Here is an 18375-nt window from a genome sequence, read left to right as displayed (position 1 = left end):
CACTGCCAGGTGACCTCTTTTCCACCTCTGCTTTGAAGTTGTAAAGCATCCTAAATGTATTTTCCCAATCACCATATAAATTTTTCATTGCCCTTTGTTTTGCCTTCCACACTGTGGTATATTTCAGTCTAATGGGGTACATCTTTTCCAAGTCTACTTTGAGTTTCTTGGCAGTAGTGTTTGGTGTTTTGGCTACAATTGGGGTGATCTTTTCTGCAACCCAAAGTTGTGATGTCATGGTTGACACTCTCTGTGAACTTGTAATACAAGTATGTTGATTGGGGATTTGGTTAACCCTGACAGTACTTCCATTAGGTTGCAGTCTAGCAGATATGTACCAATTGCAAAGCTTGACACTACCATCAAATCCTCTGCACCTTGCATAAAACTTCTTTTTATCAGTCCAAACAGTCTTGGCATCAAACTCATGTTTCACTGCATAAGTCTTGAAACACATTCTAAATTCATCCATGTTTGGCCACAACTTCCCAACTTCAATGACAGGGTTTTCTTTGTCATACACATGCACTAGCTCATCATCATGTGCATCATCTACTTCATCTGCAGCTTGTTCCATCAACTGTCCATCTACATCTTCATCAGCATTAGCAGGCAAACTAGATTCACCCCTCTCCTCCTTATCTCTGTCATCGATTGGAATGCCAAAAAGTTTGGTCATCTCAATGTCAGGCATTGGTGCAATGACCAAATCAGTAGGCTCATCTAATTCAACTACATTCCAATCAACGGTAGCTACAGTTTCAGTTCCAGTCACCTGTCCCTCTCGGCTATTACTGTAAGTTCAGAACACATGGGAATCATGGCCTCTGTGAAGCCCAATCATCATCTACCATCTGCGCAGCCAAGTGTGATGACACATATCCAACCTTCGAAAAAATATTCAGATCAACGAGCTCAGCAAAAAAATTAGCCCATTTGCTTGTCCAACCGTTTTCTGATCGATTTATTCAACAATCTGTTCACCATCTTCTATTCTCACATACTCTCCTTTCCAATCATCAAACCGCAACAGTGATACTTCTTGCTCTGGACACCAAACAATATTCTCCCCAATTTTTTCCACCCATTTCTTCACTGCCTTCTCTTCCATGTTCTGTAGAACTTGTGGATCAATCTCTGTAAACTCAACCTCCCATTTAACAATTGTGTCTCTCTCAATGTTTTGTATGCTACCATCAACTAATTTTGCCTTTGATGGAAAGAAATTGACCGTCAATTCGAACGTCCGAGCGGCAGCATCCCCTCTGTCAGTGGTGGACAATGTGAGCCCGTGAGAAAGAGTAGATGAGGCCCTAATTGCATTCAAAATTGGATCAGAGAGAGGTGCATTACCTATTCGAAGTTGAATCTTGTGGCTCCATATCAGTATGCCCACGGGCTCCCCTCACAACATATCGATTCAACAAGCGAAAATAAACGAAACGAGTTGAGATCTACGTGCCCAAGAGAGAAACGGGACTAGGGTTCGAATTCACTCACCATTTTCTGAGGACGAAGGGAACGGGCGCCCGGTGAGAACGAGGGCTCCGCCGCCGCCGCCGAGAATGCAAGATCCATCGCCGCCGGAGAAGACGTAGGGTGGGGGGGCAGAGTGGCAGTGGGGGCGGACGGGGGTGGCAGGGCACGGTCAGCTATTTTGAGGACCAATTAAGTTGGACCCACATGTCCTAACATAAACGGGCTTGGTTGACGACCAATTTAACCCATTTAACACCCCATGTGGCCCTGGGCTATTTACACGCTAAAATGTGTCACACCACAGCCATTCATTCGAACTACATCGCACTCCTTCCAATTCACATGAAAAATGTCGCACAAGAGCTATTGGCCCAGGATCGGTCGGGCCGTGAAGACGTACGACTACATCAACCGCGTTGTCATAACGCTTCCGCTTACTGTCTATGAGAGTACGTAGACAACACTCTCCCCTCTCGTTGCTATGCATCACCATGATCTTGCGTGTGCGTAGGAAATTTTTTGAAATTACTGCGTTCCCCAACAAAAAGCCACATGTCCGGCGATCAGCGGCCCAGTTCGGCGATCGCCACAGTTCAGTTCAGCGATCGGATGAAAAGTTTGGCGTAAAAAAAAGGGAAGAACCACCATGTACCACGCATCAAACGGTGTGGTCGTCCTCTTGCATCGGCGGAGTTGGCGTGCGCGGGCTTGGCGGAGCTGCTTCGGTGCTGGGCGGCGCCGTCGAGGGCGGCTGGTTCAAGATGAGGGCGCGCCCCGCCAGGTACCACGCCCTGACCTACGGGTCTTCACTCCGGAGCATGTACGCCCCGCCCATCAGGAAAGCCAGGTCGGTGTTCCTCTTCTTCACGGCGATGGTGGTCCAGAGCAGGTTGAGCTTGACGACGCTGTTCGTCATCAGCGCCGACCACCGCGCCGCGATCTTCTCTTCACGCAGGACGGCCCAGGCCTGTGCGTCGGTGAGGCAATGCTCAATGGACTCGTGCACTCGCGCCGGCTCGTCCTCCTCCTCTGGCTTCGCCTCCTTCTCGCCGTAGTCGAGTTCGCCGTCCATGTTGTGTCGTCCTGGGTAGTGAACCCGGGGGACGCGGCGGCGGCGGCCGAGCCGGCCGAGCCAGCCGTGATGATGTCGTCCATGTCGACTTCGGCCGCGTCGGTGTCGCCGAGATGCGGCGTGGAGGCTTGGGAAAGGGCAGCGCACCACGGCGGAGAGGGGGCATCGGGGAGGATGCGAGTAGTTGTAGGGAGGATACTGCATGCCGGCGAAGGCGGGCGAGGGCGTGCGCTGGGCCGGGTGACCGTGTGGGAAGGTGATGTTGGGGTTGAACCCGCCGTGCGCGTCACCGTCGGCGTAGCCCGGAGACAGCGTGCAACCCCAAGGTTGGGGCGACGACGAGAAGCCGTCCAGGAGAACCGACGCTTTGCTGGATCCAGGGCACGTACGAGGCGTGACCAACGGGGGGATTCATCATCCCCGCGCGGGCCGCCTCGGCTTGTTCGGCCGAGCGCTCTGCCTGCTCCGCCGCCGTCGCAGCCGCGATGTCCCGGGCCTTATTGGCGTTGGCCCTGTTCCGCCGGTCGGTGGTGACGGCCTCCCGGCGCTGAACTTCCGCCCTCCAGTCGGCGTTCGACATGCCCGGTGGCTTGGACGGCGGCGCCCTTGGCTTCCTCTGCTTCGGCTGGGCTACAACGGCGGTGGCACTCGTCGCGGCGCGGGGCACCACGTACTTCTTCGGCGGCATGGCGGCCGGCTGCGAGGAGGAGTTTGGCGGGAGAAGTGGAGAGAATGGAGGGAATGAAGAGAGAAGCCAGGGGAAAAGCGGCAAGAAATGGCGGGAAAAGGCCCTCCTCTCGCCGACACATCGGCCCCACGCCCCTTTTCGCTTGTACCGACGCCCCCAGGCGCTCCCCAACACGCCGGGTTCCGCTCGGATGTGTCGGCTGTTATTTCGGCCCAACCCGGTGAAAAAATGACTTCTGAAGATGTGACTGGACCGATTTTCGTCCGCTGGTGCTATAAATTCGCCTGCGAGGGCCTGTTGGGGACGCGACTGGAGATGCTCTAAGCGGAGAAGCGATCGTGGCCTAGACCTCACGCGGAGTCTCTCGGGAAAGTTCCCATCTTGAAACGTGATACGTCCTAGTTCCAACCCGAGCCGTTTACCTACCATTAATGTGTACGTGCTAGTAATCATATTTGTCTAATTCAAATCTAGATGTTTTTTAAAAATGTTACATCTAAGCTCTCACAAATATATAATATAGCAATAAAAAATAAAAAACTAGAACAGAAAAAATAGACCACAAATAGAGTGGATATCAGCTTAGATGTAATATAGTTATGTCACATCTAGATGTGTCCTAGACAGACCCGTAATCATAATCAGTATATAAACAGATAAGACACGTTCCCGTCCACTAGTGTTCCGATCCCACGCACGTCAACTAGCTAGGGTTAGATGGGAGCAAATCATAAGCCCCTTGGGCGGCGCCGACGCGGACGCGCGGACGCTGGAGTTGCGCTGCCGCCCGAGTTGGTCCTGGAGATCCTGGAGCGCGCCTCGCCGTCCGCGGCCGTGCGCTGCGCCGCCACTTGCAGGCCGTGGCGCCGCCTGGTCTCGCGCCGCTCCTTCGTCCGCCGCGCCTCCCGTCCCCGCCGCGCCCTCCTGCTCGGGTTCTTCGTCTTCGACCACACCGCCGGCGACGACGACGAGGAGCAGGACCAGCACCAGCCAGGCCGCTTCGTCCCGGGACCGGGCGGCTCGGCTGATTGGGGATGCCCCTGCAGCCCGCGACTGGACCCTCGCTGCTTAGACCCGGACCTGGATCCCGTCCTGTCTCGCAACGGGTACCTCGTGCTCAGCCGCGTCGCCCTGGCCAAGCCCGGCGACCGCATGCCGACCGCCGCCATCAACTACTGCATCTGCAACCCCACGACGGGCAGCTGCTGCTTCCTCCCGCCATACCACGTCGACGCGGACATCGGCTTCTGGGAGTACACCTGCGCGTTGCTCACCGGCAGGGACTTGAAAAGATTGAACCGGGACGTCTCGTCGTCGTCGTTCGAGCTCGTGGTCGCAGCGATCCGCCCCGGGCGACAAGAGCTGTTGGTCAGCATTTTCTCCTCCCGCACGATGCAATGGAGCTCCACGCGCACCCTCGAGATCCCGCCGTGCTTCGTCGACAGCGAGCAGGCGCGCCACCCGGACATGGTTCACGGAGACGGCAGAGCGTGGTCGGTTCTGGAGATGCACCCACGGAACCCCCCGGCCGTCCGCGGCGGCAGCATCATCTGGCAGTGCACCTGCGACTGCACCGAGCGGGCCATGCTCGCGTTGGACCTGGACGTGCGAGGGCCGCGGTGTGTCACCTTGCTCGATCTCCCCAACGACAGCCGTTGCTCTGGAAGGTACTGGGACTTCGGGCTCGTGCTCGGCTGCCGCGGCGGCGACGACGACGTGCTTCGCGCCTACTCCTTGGAGGAGGGCGGCTTGTGGCTCAGGATATGGGCCTGGGCGAGCGTCGCGTCCAGGTATGGGGACGTCTGGATGTGGCGCCAGAGCGGCGAGATTGGCCTGCGCAGGGCTATCTCCTCCGAGCCCGAGACCTTGGAATTGGGCGGCGACCTTGGCATCAAGCTCTTGTGGTACTGCGACAAGAGCAATGTGTTGGTGTTCACCACGGCTGCCTTGGGCAGCTTCGCCCTCGATCTCGATACCGGCCGTGCCGACTCGCTCGGCAACATCTTGCAGTGCAAGTCGGAATTCTGTGCCAAGAATGCTTGCATATGGTGGAGGGCTTGCCCGTATGAGATCGACTGCCCACCTTGCTGGATCACTCCAAAATGATTTTTTTTCTTCTTCTTTTGCGTGATTGCTACGGACTGGCCAGCAAGCTCCGAGCAGCGCCGACACACACACACACTATTTACTGTTCACGCACTGTTCTGACCCGATTTGTCTTTTTTGCCGAGAGCTACTTAGATGTCCAGATGAGTTGAAATTTGGAGCGGACCTCACACGGCAAATTATCTATCACACAAAAAAAATTGAAATTTTTGAATTTCTCAAGTATTTATTTTGATTTTTTTCTGAGCGGGAGCAGATGAGCCTGGGCACCGAATTGGATATCCGGCTAATTAGTTCTTTCTTTCGGGTAAAAACTTGTACTACCTCCGTTCAGGATTGTTGTCACTGAAATGGATGTATCTAGACATATTTCAATGCTAGATGCATCCGTTTGAGCGATAATTAATTCCGGACGGAGGGTACTCAACTCATAATAGTCTTATACAGTCATCAGCAGCTAGCTGGACAGTTTCTCAGGTCCAGAACCAATCCATGTGACGATGGTTTTTCTTTCGATACGCGCAAATTTAGCTAAACTGCCACTAACTCTATTTTAGGAACGAGAAATATGAGTACTACAAGAATCATGAAGACTCAAAAGATGTCTAATTTCTATAACTAGTGACAAATAAACTGATCTATCAACTTCTTTAGCTTAAACCATCTTGACTGCCATAATTGAGTCCATCTCCATAGCAACTAGAAGATCACTTCTCTGCAAGGAAAAGGAAAGACCATCCATGCATGCACACGACTCCGCTTCAAGAGCATCTCTACAGGAGAGCAGTTGCCTACAGGCCGAGAAAATAATGTTATCCCTATCATCTCTGAGCACCATGCCTGCTCCAGCAGTATCATCATCGGAAAATGAGCCATCACAATTAACTTTGACACAGCCTGAACAAGGAGGACGCCAAGTATCCAAAGATTGATCAGGACGATCCGTCCGAATGTATGAGACGGGTTTGAGGCTGTAGATGCTCTTACAGAGACAAATCCATGTCGAAACACTCGTCACTCATCCCCCCATCATTTGACATCATGAGGGGGAGGGGTGGTTGGCCGTCGAGGTGGCGTAGCTATTCCGTGCCTCTGTTTGTACTGAACAAATTGTTTTTTGAGGGAACTGTACTGAACAATGTTTGATTTTGGTTTCTCAAAAAAAAGTATTTGATTTTGGTTTATAATGGAGCAGCGGTGTTTTTTATCAGAAAGGGAAAAAAAGTGGTTGGTGCGTTCTGGTCCGGTCCGGCGCTCCCTCTCCGTTTCGGACCCAAGCCATCACAGCTCGGCTCTATATATGTCTACCGGTGGGTGCTTGTACCTCTCTGTACGTGTAAACTCTCGCGGCATCCGCTGCCTGTCGTTCCGAGAGGCCGAGAGAGTACACAAGTCACGCCTCGCCATCCCGTCCCACGATCCACGGTCGCCAGCGATGAACCAACCAGCGAAGTCCATGTTGTCGCCGACGTCAATCCCGCCGTGGTCTGAGCTTCCCGAGGAGCTCCTAGGCCTTATCATCGACCGCCTCCCCGGCTCCTCCGGTGACCGCGGTCTGCTATCCGCGGCGTGGTCTAAGGTTCGGCGGTTTCTTCTTTCCATGGCCCCTCCTCGCGCCCACTTCCGGGAGGCGTGCACTCGGCCTCGGCTGACTACGCTCGGTTCCGGGCGGTGTGCTGTTCATGGAAAACAGCGCTACGCGAGCACATGCGGGTTCCGGCGCCTCGACAGGTGCCCTGGATCGTGTTGTCGGATGGCTACTTGCTGACGCCCGACGGCACCGATCTCTTGTACCGGCTGCCCTCATTGCCCGAGGATGCAACGTGCATCGGCTCCACGGATGAATGGCTCGCCATCGACCGCATCGGCGCCGGGAACCAGCATAGTTAGTCCATGCACCATCCTTTCTCCGGCACAACGGTGCCGCTCCACGAGCTGCAGAATATCATCCGCGAGCGTTCCAAGTTTTTCAAGCTTCACAAGGTGCTCATGCGGTCGACCCCGACAACGTCATCGCTATCCTGACCAACAACTGGAATTACCCACTCATCTTAATCCGACCGGGAAAAGGGGCGTGGACACCCAAGCCACGAACGCCTCCCTATGTGTACATAATCGACATTGCCTTTCTCGGAGATGAACTTCATGGCATCACCCAGGCCTATGACCTTGTCTCCCTCAGTATCGCCTTCGATAGCAATGGGATACCCAGTGTTGCTGGCATTGATCGTGTCATCATGCATATAGAGGATTATGATTTTCATTTTCATGTGTGGGATGACGATGAAGAAGATGGTGAGTATGAGCGCAACATGGCCACGAATCCTGAGGCGAGTGAAGATGATGATGACAGGCATGCCGTTTACGAACTGAGGAAGAGCACTGGAGATAGCATGATTATGGACGCCGTACATTGGTGGGACGATGAGGAGGTGCCCCACGAACCCAAGGATCTCGTCACCGTAAGCTGGCACCTTGTGGAGTCGTGTGGAAAGCTACTCATGGTGATGCGGCAATTGCAAATACATGAAAATACCATGAAGTTCACTTGCAAGGTGGAAGTATTCGAAGCGAAGGTCAGTGCAGACGGGTGGTTGCCAGTTACTAATGGGCTCGATGGCCAGGCACTTCTTATCAGCAGGCGCTTTTGCAAATCTATTCCTGCTCATGGGGAGATAGAAGCGGATGTTATCTATTTTGTCGACACGGGCGATATGTTCAACATGAGATCTCAAACCATGGGCCCACCAACAAGGGCCATTGATCATCGTTCCTCAACTTGGATATTTTTCTCAGAGCTGGTGGTTTAAGAATTATTTACATCACAATATAAGATTAGATGTAAAGGCAGCATGATGTGCTGGGCTTGGGGACATGTAAATTGTTTCTCTTACTTCAGATCTTCTAGGCTATGTCAAACTAATGAATCCTACCACGTTGATTTTACGGTTTTGCTTTTCATTCGACTGATTACAATTCGGCTTCAGTCAAATTTTATAGCCATTTGATCTTGCGTTGTGATCTCGATCGATGGAGGATGTCTGTTTTTCCTATCGGGCCGATTACTTATTCCAGTAGCTATTTACCGCCCGTTATGTCGCGGGTATCTTTTTTGCCTTTATATTATAAGTTTCATTTCCGGATGCTTCACTTGGTGCCAAGTAGCCATTGTACAACGGGGAGAGAGGAGGTGAGGGGGAGCGGGATATTCTCTCGGGGTTTTTGTTGCAACTTCCATGGCGATTTCGAGTACGAGGTTCCACTCCATTCGTGATTGCTGACTTTTGCTTTGCTCCCGTTGTGGATTGAACAACTGACGTACTATTTGTCGTTGTTGGCTGCTCTAGCTTGTTCTTTGATTAGTGACGTTCTTCCTTTTTCTACATCTTTTCGTTCCAATTTTACTTTGTTTGCCTTTCCCAACTCCCCAATCATAGCTCTGTGTTCATGTTTATGAAATATTCGTGTTTTATAGCTTAGCAAATGGATTTTTTGGCCCCTGGTGGAGGAGCGACAAAGGTGGATGCGCTGGACGCGAGGTCGCAGCCGCCGGCCAGGCGTGACGGAGTTGGATGGGGTATAGAGATAAACAGATGCTTCATATGCAGCAACTATTGTATACTCTCTTATATGCTCAGCATAAAGCAATTTTGCTTGCTCTGTTGTATCTTGATGTTGCTCTCCTTTGTTTGTGTGTTGTGCTATTGCCGTACAGATAGAAGATACAATGAGAGAGATGGAGATGAATTGCTAGATTTTTGTGCTGTTGTAATTGCTATTTTTCTGGTTATGGCTTATTGTTTGTTGGTTATTGTTGCAGATTTTTAAAATTGTGTCTGTGTTTTGGCTTGTGTCCACCTCATGTCAAGATCCAAAACATGAAGTGTTTTTTTCCTAGGCCCTAGCGGCGGCTAGGTTACACCTTCCCACCAAGTAACACCGACGAGTCCGTGGATTCGCCTCCCCTCTAACCCGCCGCTCCGGCAGCCAGCGGTTGGGAGGTGACTTCCAGTGCCTCGGCTCCCACTACTCGTTTAAGTTAGGGTTTTAGTCGGGGGAGGGGGGGGGCAGCGTTCAGGCAGATGGAGGCGCTTCTCCTATGAGTTAGTCTTTCGGGTTCCGATCCTCCTTGAGTTCGCCTGCCTTTACAGAACCGACAGAGCTCCAGTGTAAATTCCCTTCCTCTATGGCACGGTGAGGTTAGGGTTCCTCGCGTGTGCGACGGCGAGATACGATGTCAGATACTTCAGATCGATTCAAGGGTTCAACGACGGTGACAACGGCCCCAGGGCGCTACTCCTTAGGGATAGTGCACGAAGACTTGCCGATTGTCATTGACAATGTCAGGCTGACTCCAACAGGGGAGTGGCAACAGTGGCGTGTCGGCGGCTCGTTCTGACGATGGTAGTGGTTGTTCGGTGATCCAGAGGCATCGATGCAATTTTTATTATATTTTGGGTGCTTTATACTTCTTGTGAACTTTTTTGATAAATTTGAATGTTTTCTTCTGCAAAAGGTGCTCATGTATTTCTGATCTTTTTTGTGGTAATTTCAGTGGTTCTCTAACGAAATAGGCTCTCGCCTGTTTTATAGATAAATCACGGATACATCTCTAACGTGTCTATAGTTTTTGATTGTTAAATGCTATTATATTATCACTTTATATGCTTTCTATGTCATTTTATATTATTTTTATACGTCTCTAACATCTCTCACCCCATTTTACATGCCTTTTATGCCACGTCGACGAATATTCAGTGTATAGGTTGTGATACAGTTGGTCTTGTAAGTTGTAATTAGCGGTAGGTTAGTTCTTTGAGTCGGACATGTGTAACCCGAGACTATTATATATATATATATATATAGTCACCACGGGTAGCCAAATAGACTAGACATAAGTTATAGGCTAAGACAGAAATCACAAGAGGGATAGTCCAGGCATCCGTGACAGGGATGGCCGGACCCGCTGTGGCGGTCGGAGCACTGTCTCGTGGCCTTGGAGGCTAATCGTAGATTGTATCATGTGATTTGGTACATGGGGAGGTGTGCCTGTAGTCATGCTGCGAAGATGTAGCCATGTTGGTGAGTCTCGTTAACAAATCTAGGTGTCATTGCTCGTGCTTGTGTGATTGTTTGTCCTGGACGGATCGACGATGTCCTCGCAAGGTATGGTCAATAGATTGAAAGAAACTTGTATCTAGTGTTTTTTTTTACTTTCAGTTTCAGAAATATTACCACCACAACCGAAATCACAGAAACACTGTGAGTTTTAGTGTTTTTAGTTTGCATTTTGCCGAGAGGGCTGAAACATTCACCTGAAATTCAACAAAATATTTGGAAACTTTAAAAATATCTGAATTCCTGTGTATTGCTAAAATTGATAAAATATTGTCCAAAAGGTAAATATTTCGGTGTCCACTAAAATTACTTGAATTCATCGACGTTTCACTTAAAGTGAAAACCAACTATACTTCAACTAGTGGTATGGTTCCACTGGCTCTTCCGAATAGATATTGGTCCCCTAAAAAATAAACAATAGATGTTGCTGTAGCAAGGTGTCATGAATACACAATGAATCAGTCTTGAAATAAACATCTTGAGGATACAAGACACGTAGGAGACTTGAGCCAAGCATCAATTTATTTCTTCTGCCATCATCCTGTCATGAGATCGCACCTTAAAGACTTAGTACAAAGACACGCATATGTACGTATCATAAGAGGGATCATGTATATCTATTGGACAGTGATGGCTATCTTCATGCCATTCTCACAGTGTAAAGGAGTTTTCACATAACATATGAAGAAGAATCTGCCACTGCTGGTGACCTTAATGTGGTCATTGCCGGAGCGGTAGGTCGGCGATGGGCGAGAGACCGTGCATGCGTTGTAGTCTTCTTCTGAGACCTGCACCACGTTGTGTGCAATTGCCTTGTACTTGAACACTGCATGCATTAGTATTAGTTACAAACACAAGATTACATATCAGAATTAAAAATAGCTAATCACTTGATTTAGAGTTCTCACCAAGCACATCGCCAACCTTGATTGGCTTGTCATCCCCCCAATTGGAGATGCTGAAGAACCATCCGTCCTGGCGACCGACGATCCATTCCTTGCTGTGGACGACGGTGGTCGCGCAAAAAATAGCCAGAAGCAGCACCAGAAGGGTGGGTACCATGGTTCCTCGTGCCATCAATGGTGTTTCCCTCGACTTGTTCTCGTTACCGTAGATCACAAGAACAACAAAATGAAACAGTAGTCGATTCCCCAATTGATTGCTTGCATTCGGTGAAGGACGTCTCCTTATCATATATACAGGCCTCATCGGCTAGTAGTATTTTATGAGTATTGTTCCTAATAAGGTAATTCTTAATGTTCTCAAATAAATAGTGATGATAATATTCCTTCAAATGAGACGAATCCGATGTGCAATATTAATTTGTAGACTATCAAATCCTATCAATGCAAATGGATGAGGATGCATTTTAATTTCCTTCTTGAAGATAGAGTGAATTTTTTTTTACATGTGTTAATTGTATGTCAAATATTTATGTATACTAGTAGTATTTGATGATATATTTATAGTAACCCAAAATTTGGAATGCAGAAATATCTTTAGTACACAGAGGTTGCTAAGGTCGACATTTAAAACGTGCTAACAAAGGATGGTCGGAAACCATGAGTTGCAATTGTGTACCCAAATCAGTTGACATTGACATAAAGATTCTAATAAATGGAGTTTGAATAACGTGTCAGGTTCATATAAGAATTTTATACTAGGGTAGTTTGGAATGTTGGAAATAAAAATATAGATTAACTTTATTTTAAATTATTATATGATTTTTCCCTTCTTGAATGGTGAAATATGCCACATGTTTTACCGTCAACCAGTTGAGCACTTGTAAGGAACAAAATACAGATTCACTCAAGAAAGATCAATCAACATTTATACCATCTCATCATGTAGCAGTGCTAACGAAGAATAATTGCTTTATACTGTAGATCCTTATGTGAGTTATGGTTCTAAGATGCATGTGCAAGTGCGAACTAAGTGTAGCCCAGATGATCAGGTTTCTTGTGATGAAACCAACCCACCAAGCTTCAAGTCTACTGTTCGTATTTTTCTGAATTTATTTCAAACTTTCCGATGATATTCATTCAGTGGTAGAGGACATTCTAGTCAACTATGGGATGTCTATGATGAGTTCTTCAAACTTAACATGTTGTGCCGACTCACTATCTCGAGATGGAGTGCTCATAGGATAGGGCTCCAGAAATAAATTTATATGGACTACTTGGACCATTGCGTACATGGGCTGAAAGCATGAAGTCTATAATGGGCTTGTCCATTCGTACTATAAACAACTGCAGGTCCAGAATCTCCGCTCACTCCACTCACGAGCAATGAGCAGCGAACTGCCGCCGCCGGCGGCGACTGCGCCAGCGAAACCTCCGTTGATCCCCGCTGCCGCCGCCGCCACCACCACCACCCTCGCCACCGCTGGCGACGGAACCACAACACATATCCTCGCTCGGCCAAGACCAGCTCCTCGAGATCTTCCTCCGGCTGCCGAACCTGCCGGCCCTCGTCCGCGCCGCGCTCACTTGCCGCTCGTGGCTCGGCGCCGTCCGCTCCTCCCGCCTCTTCCGCGCCCTCCACCCGGCGCTCCTCCTCGGGATCTTTCTCGAGGTCGACAACACCACCGCCCCCTCCTTCGCCCCCCTGCGCCGCTCAGATCCGGACGTCTCCGCCGCCCTCCGCCGCGGCGACTTCTTCCTCACCTCCCTCCCGCCGGACGACGGCGCGCGCACGTGCTGGACCGTCACGGACTGCCGCGACGGCTACATCCTCATGTGGAACTCGCTCTGGGCCGTGGCCGCGGTGAATCCCATGACCTGGGCTGCGGACATCATCTCGCTGCCCGACGATGTCGCGGTCGGGAGCCTCACCGGCTTCGTTTTCCTTGGCTTCCATCTGCTGTGTCCCGAGGAGAGCTCCAGGTCGTTCGGCGTGGTCTGCGTCGGCGCCGACGTGTCTAGGGTTCGCGCCGCCGTCTTCTCGTCGGCGACGAGGGATTGGGTGTCCACCCGTGGGTGGAAATCGGCGGTGAGTACGGCCTAAATTACGGTGCTGGGGCGCTGGTGAATGGCTCTGTTTACTGCCCTTTCTATGAGGACAGACGTGTGATTAGGATAAACACAGCCACCATGGATGTCTCCTCTCTGGATCTGCCCTCATTACCCTCATGGATAATTGATTACGGGCAGGTCGATTTCATCGTTGGGGACACTAAGGATGGAGAGCTCTGCATGCTATATGCATCTGATGATTTTCACCTCCATGTTTGGATCCGTGGTGTGGACGGTGATGGAATTGGGGTTTGGGTGCAGCAGCTCATACCCTCTTTGAGCGCACAGATTGAGCGGACGACCGGGGAATCGGAGGGCAAACTCAGAGTTGTGCAAGCTAGGTCTGGATGTGTGTACTTGTACATGACATGCATAACCCCTGCTGGCAGACAACGCAGCTGGTTATTCTACCATTCATTGGGGACCACGGAGATTGAGTTACTGATCCATGGGACATTTCATGACCGTGCCTATCCGTATATTATGGCCTGGCCTCCGTGTTTGATTGGTGATGATGAGGGCACTGGGCATGAAGTTGAAGGTTCTCACTGAAATCTGCAGCTGTTCGTCGTATGCGGAAATGAATGTAAAGTTGTCGGTATGAATTTACAATTATTAGTTACTTTGTTGATGCAAAATAAGTATCTAGTTGGCATTGAAATCTGGAAGATAGTGCCTTTGTATATTAAGTAATGGTTATGCTCATACAAACCTTTAGGTGCTTTAAGACTATTGCTACAAATCTGGAGATAATGAATCTTGTTGTAGATTGGATTTTCATCTGTTGTAACTTTCTATGGAATACTGCTATGGTATCTTTGCTTCTAAGTCCCATTGCTTAATTTGTGTCTACCGTTTGTGTTCTTTATTTACAGAGAGAAAAACACAGGACTGCTAGTTCTGGGAAGTAATCATAATAAACTCTGAATGAAATGAACTTTCGGACATGCATATGTGATTCTAACAAGGATCCCGTCATAAACTTGTTCTTTTCGCTGTAAAATCTCTTTGTCTTTTAGGTTGCAAATTTTATTTTATTTCAACCTTTGTTGTTCTTTGTTGCGTGCACAGCTAATAATATAAATCAGCTTTTAAGTGCTTAATTATTTTTTAGTATGTTCCCGACCTAACTTTAGTGGTGATATAGTTACTTGCTACTCCCTCTGTAAGGAAATATAGTTGTATTCCAGTTCACAATGTTAGGCAGTTGGTCCCTTGCTTGACTGGACATCGACGAGTTTAGAAAAATAGTTATTTGCCTTAATTCTGCATCTGGTGTAGCTCGGCGGTACTGTCTTGCTCTTACCTGCAATTTACGTCCAGTTCTTAAAATGGTCGTATAAGAGATCACATTGTTGCAAGAAAACTGAATTTGAAAATGTCAAGTGTCAACTATGTTCCAGTTTCTTCAGAGTATAAATCACCTTATTGCAAGAAATTTGTTGCGTTTTTCAATTGGTTGTTTAGAAGAGTAGAATCGCACAAGTTGCATCCTAAAGCATTGCACCAAAAGGGTAGGATTTGCACAAGATTAACATGTCGCTTTGGTGTAGACTAACACACTGCTTTTGTGACAGCAACAGCAGCAGCAGCAGCAGCAGGGGAGATTTACGTGTAAGCTGCAAGGTTGTCGTGCTCGGTGTCGAACGCATTCATGTTGACTGATCATGGAAAGTTGGGAATCAAATCATGTATTTGATTTGATTGGTTTGTATGAAGAATGTATTGCCAGATTGTCTCAGGTAGTGAGTGGTCAATGCTTAGATGATATAGTGAGCCTGCTGCTTTGCCAAATATCATGAATCGTGTAATCTACTGTCGTTTCAGAACATTCGGTTATATAGCAAGTTCAAGCTTCAGTATGTTGTTTTCAAATAGAACATTTTTTGGCAAAGATTTCAGAATGGTACACAGACGGGTTCAGGGGAATAGTGATTTCACTTGCAGAGATGTGAATTTGAGGGAATTCTCACCTATGAATCTGTGATATTCAGATACGTCGAACTTATTGGCGCGATACAGGAGTTTAATGAGTTTTATGGAGGTTTGCATATTTTTTGTTTCCATCTGCTGCATACTTTGTGTGGAACACTGCTATGTTGCATTGGCAGCTATGGCTCATTGAATCTTTGAACATTCATGTGTGCTTTTAACAAGAATCTTTGAACATGCATGTGTGCTTTTTAACAAGAATCCCTTCACACATATTATTGTTTTACTAGCAAGATCTGCTAACTTGAGGCAACAACTTCCTTGTGACTTCTTATACTTGTATTTCTGGTGGCTTTTGTTGTGACTAGTTCTAATTTTCATTTCAGCAGTTGATTGACGCATTGGTGGAATAGATATCAAGCTATCTTGGAAGTTATAGCAAAAATTGAGTTAAATGGAATTCTAAACATGTATCCGTGCTTCTAACAGGAATTCTAAATATACCATTTACTAGCAAGAATTGTGAATTGTCATCTTTGTATTGCAGAAGCTCTTGAATTCTTTAGCATGAGTTTCTTCAAGTTTGGTTGTTCCTGCTGCACATGCCCAGCTAATATCATGATTTAGCTTGTACCGAGTGCTTGACTAGTAAAATTCGAATATCATGATTTAGCTTGTACCAAGTGCTCTTGCCGAGGCTTATTGGTGACTTGTCATACTCCCTCCAGTCCGAATTAATTATTGACGCTAAGTCGGTACAACTTTGTACTAAAGTTATACCAAGTCAGCGTCAATTAATTTGGATCGGATGTGGTACTTGTATTTGGTGGCTTTTCTTTTTTTTTTCCGCATCTGTATGTATATGTAGATATCTTTAGGGATGAAATCCATGCCATGTGTTGTGACAGATATGTATTTACAAGAATTGTTTTATTTCCCCCTCAAGTAGGTAGTTTTGAGGTGCTATACTGTTTGTACTGCTTTGCTGACCAGCATGTGATGTATCTATGTAACCTATCACTCTTTTAACACTGCAGCTAGGATTAATTGTTTGTTTCATTTCTGTTGAAATACAACAGTGGGAAAGGGCCATATTATCCCATTTTAAGTTGCGAGATCAGTTCTTGGATGCCCCTTCTCGGCGGCATCCACCTGTAATGGAATGATGATACTGAACCTGCTAGTTTTTTGAGAGACACTTATGAAATGATCGAAACTGCAATGGAATGATACTGAACCTGCTAGTTGCCGTTGGTGGCTCTCTGAAGAACAGGTACGCTGGATTCTCTCGATCAATCTCGTGCACATCAACGGTTTATGGTATCAGTCTTTTTATTGAATTCGATCCTCAACTTGCGGTCAGTTTTTATTTTGAGTAATCTGCGTCAGGCCAGGATGTGTTTTTTTTAGGATCCTGCTTCAGGTCAGGTCGTTGAGATGGGAGAGCGCGCGAGTAAATATATTGGGCCAGCCCATTTAGCGATAGCATGTACCACAATGTTCCTGTTTTTAATTCTAAAAAAAACAATGTTGCTGTTTTTTTCTCTAACGTCCCAGTTCAATTTTTTTCATTACTGCCTTTTCTGTTTTATCTTATTATTTATTCTCACATTTGTATTTCCAAAAAATGTTCACAAAATTTTGAAAATATTCATGTTTCAAAAAAGGTTCCCAAAGTTTTGAAAAAAGATTCACATCAATGAAACATATTCACAAATTTTACGAAATGTTTAAATAAACTAGAAAACCATTTTTAAGTAAATTTTCAGATTTTTTATTAAATGGTCATAAAAGTTCTAAGAAATTTCATGTTTTGCAAAAGAAAAGTTCAAACACATCTTAAAAAATGTTCCCGAATTTTACGAAATGGTTTAGAAAAATTCTTACAATTTTAATGAATGTTCATTTTCTAAAAAAAATGAACTCGAACTATTTTAAAAAGTTCACTTCCATTAAATGGTCATAAAATGTTCCCAAATTTTACGAAATGATTGAAGGAACCAGGTGAAAACAAAAAATCGATAAAAAAACAACCAACGAAAAAAAAATGAGGCGTTAACCAACTCGACTGAGTCGCTACAGTACTTTGAGCGCTTGGTAAGGCTCAAGTTCCAACTTGCCAACTTTATCGATGACGTTTATTGGTGAGCTCTCTATTATGCATGTTGAAACAGAAAAGTGTGTTCTTTATTATTTGATCTACTTGCATGTCAAATAGGTATTGATCTTACCAGTGCCGATCGAGAATCTTGTGAGAATATTTTCGGCGATGAGTCTAGTGGAATTGAAGTTGAGAAATAGTATGGGTGATGATCTCTTGGACCATTCCCCAATGAGATTTATTGAGTGAGATGCATTCTCGAGAGTAAATGAGAAGACATAGTTAGACCTTTTTATGGCAATGCGAAAGCGCAGAGTCGCATAGTGTTGTCGTTTCTACATGGTGTTGGGGTCGGGTAGGAGAGTATTAGAGAGATACAACGGTCATAACCGGTGGCTTATTAGAGGCACTCAACGCGGTTGTTGCTCAACATTGGGCGATTTTAAATAATTAGATTTCATGGTTAGACGTCTGAGATGGTGATTCAGATATGCAATTTTGGTGCTTTTACAGGGGCATTTGCACGGGTGGATTTGGTTCTATAGGACTGGGCGACTGACCCCAATGGTTTTTGCAAGTCCTCCAATAAATGAACACTAAGCATAGTTCATTTGTTAACATAGAGCCCAATGTAATAGCCATACAATTTATTTTCCAGCTTTCCTGCCTCGGCTATTTGAATTTGAATTTTTCAAATATGAAATATATTTCCTAAATGATAACTTTTTTACTGCAAACACCTAAACTATAATATTGTGAGACTTCCTTGCGTTTTCTTAATAAAGACACCCAAAGTGCATCTTAAATGTATTTAATATCGAGTAAAACAAAGGCCGGTACAATGGATAGACAACTAGAAGTAGAA

At 47.0% G+C, this 18375-nt stretch overlaps 1 protein-coding gene across 1 annotated transcript; it reads right to left on the bottom strand.

Moving 5' to 3' along the window:
* Positions 1-10975: 10975 nt before the first annotated feature.
* LOC125540713 (basic blue protein-like) lies at positions 10976-11612 on the bottom strand. The gene is made up of 2 exons (XM_048704294.1): positions 11372-11612; positions 10976-11289 (listed from the first exon to the last, which is right to left on the bottom strand). Exons 1-2 carry the CDS (start codon positions 11538-11540, stop codon positions 11081-11083), a joined length of 378 nt encoding a protein of 125 aa, XP_048560251.1. The 5' UTR covers positions 11541-11612; the 3' UTR covers positions 10976-11080.
* Between the last annotated feature and the right edge of the window lie 6763 nt (positions 11613-18375).

This window comes from Triticum urartu, chromosome 2 (genome assembly GCF_003073215.2).
Source record: "Triticum urartu cultivar G1812 chromosome 2, Tu2.1, whole genome shotgun sequence".
Classification (NCBI taxonomy): domain Eukaryota; kingdom Viridiplantae; phylum Streptophyta; class Magnoliopsida; order Poales; family Poaceae; genus Triticum; species Triticum urartu.
Note: the sequence above shows the minus strand (reverse complement) of the source record. Positions and strands in the feature narration are given on the sequence as shown.

Excerpts from the sequence above, each read along its gene's own strand:
- LOC125540713 (XM_048704294.1), bottom strand. The coding sequence starts at position 11,540 with ATGGCACGAGGAACCATGGTACCCACCCTTCTGGTGCTGCTTCTGGCT. Across the intron at positions 11,290-11,371 it reads CAAGGTTGGCGATGTGCTTG|TGTTCAAGTACAAGGCAATT; the intron begins GTGAGAACTCTA and ends TAATGCATGCAG.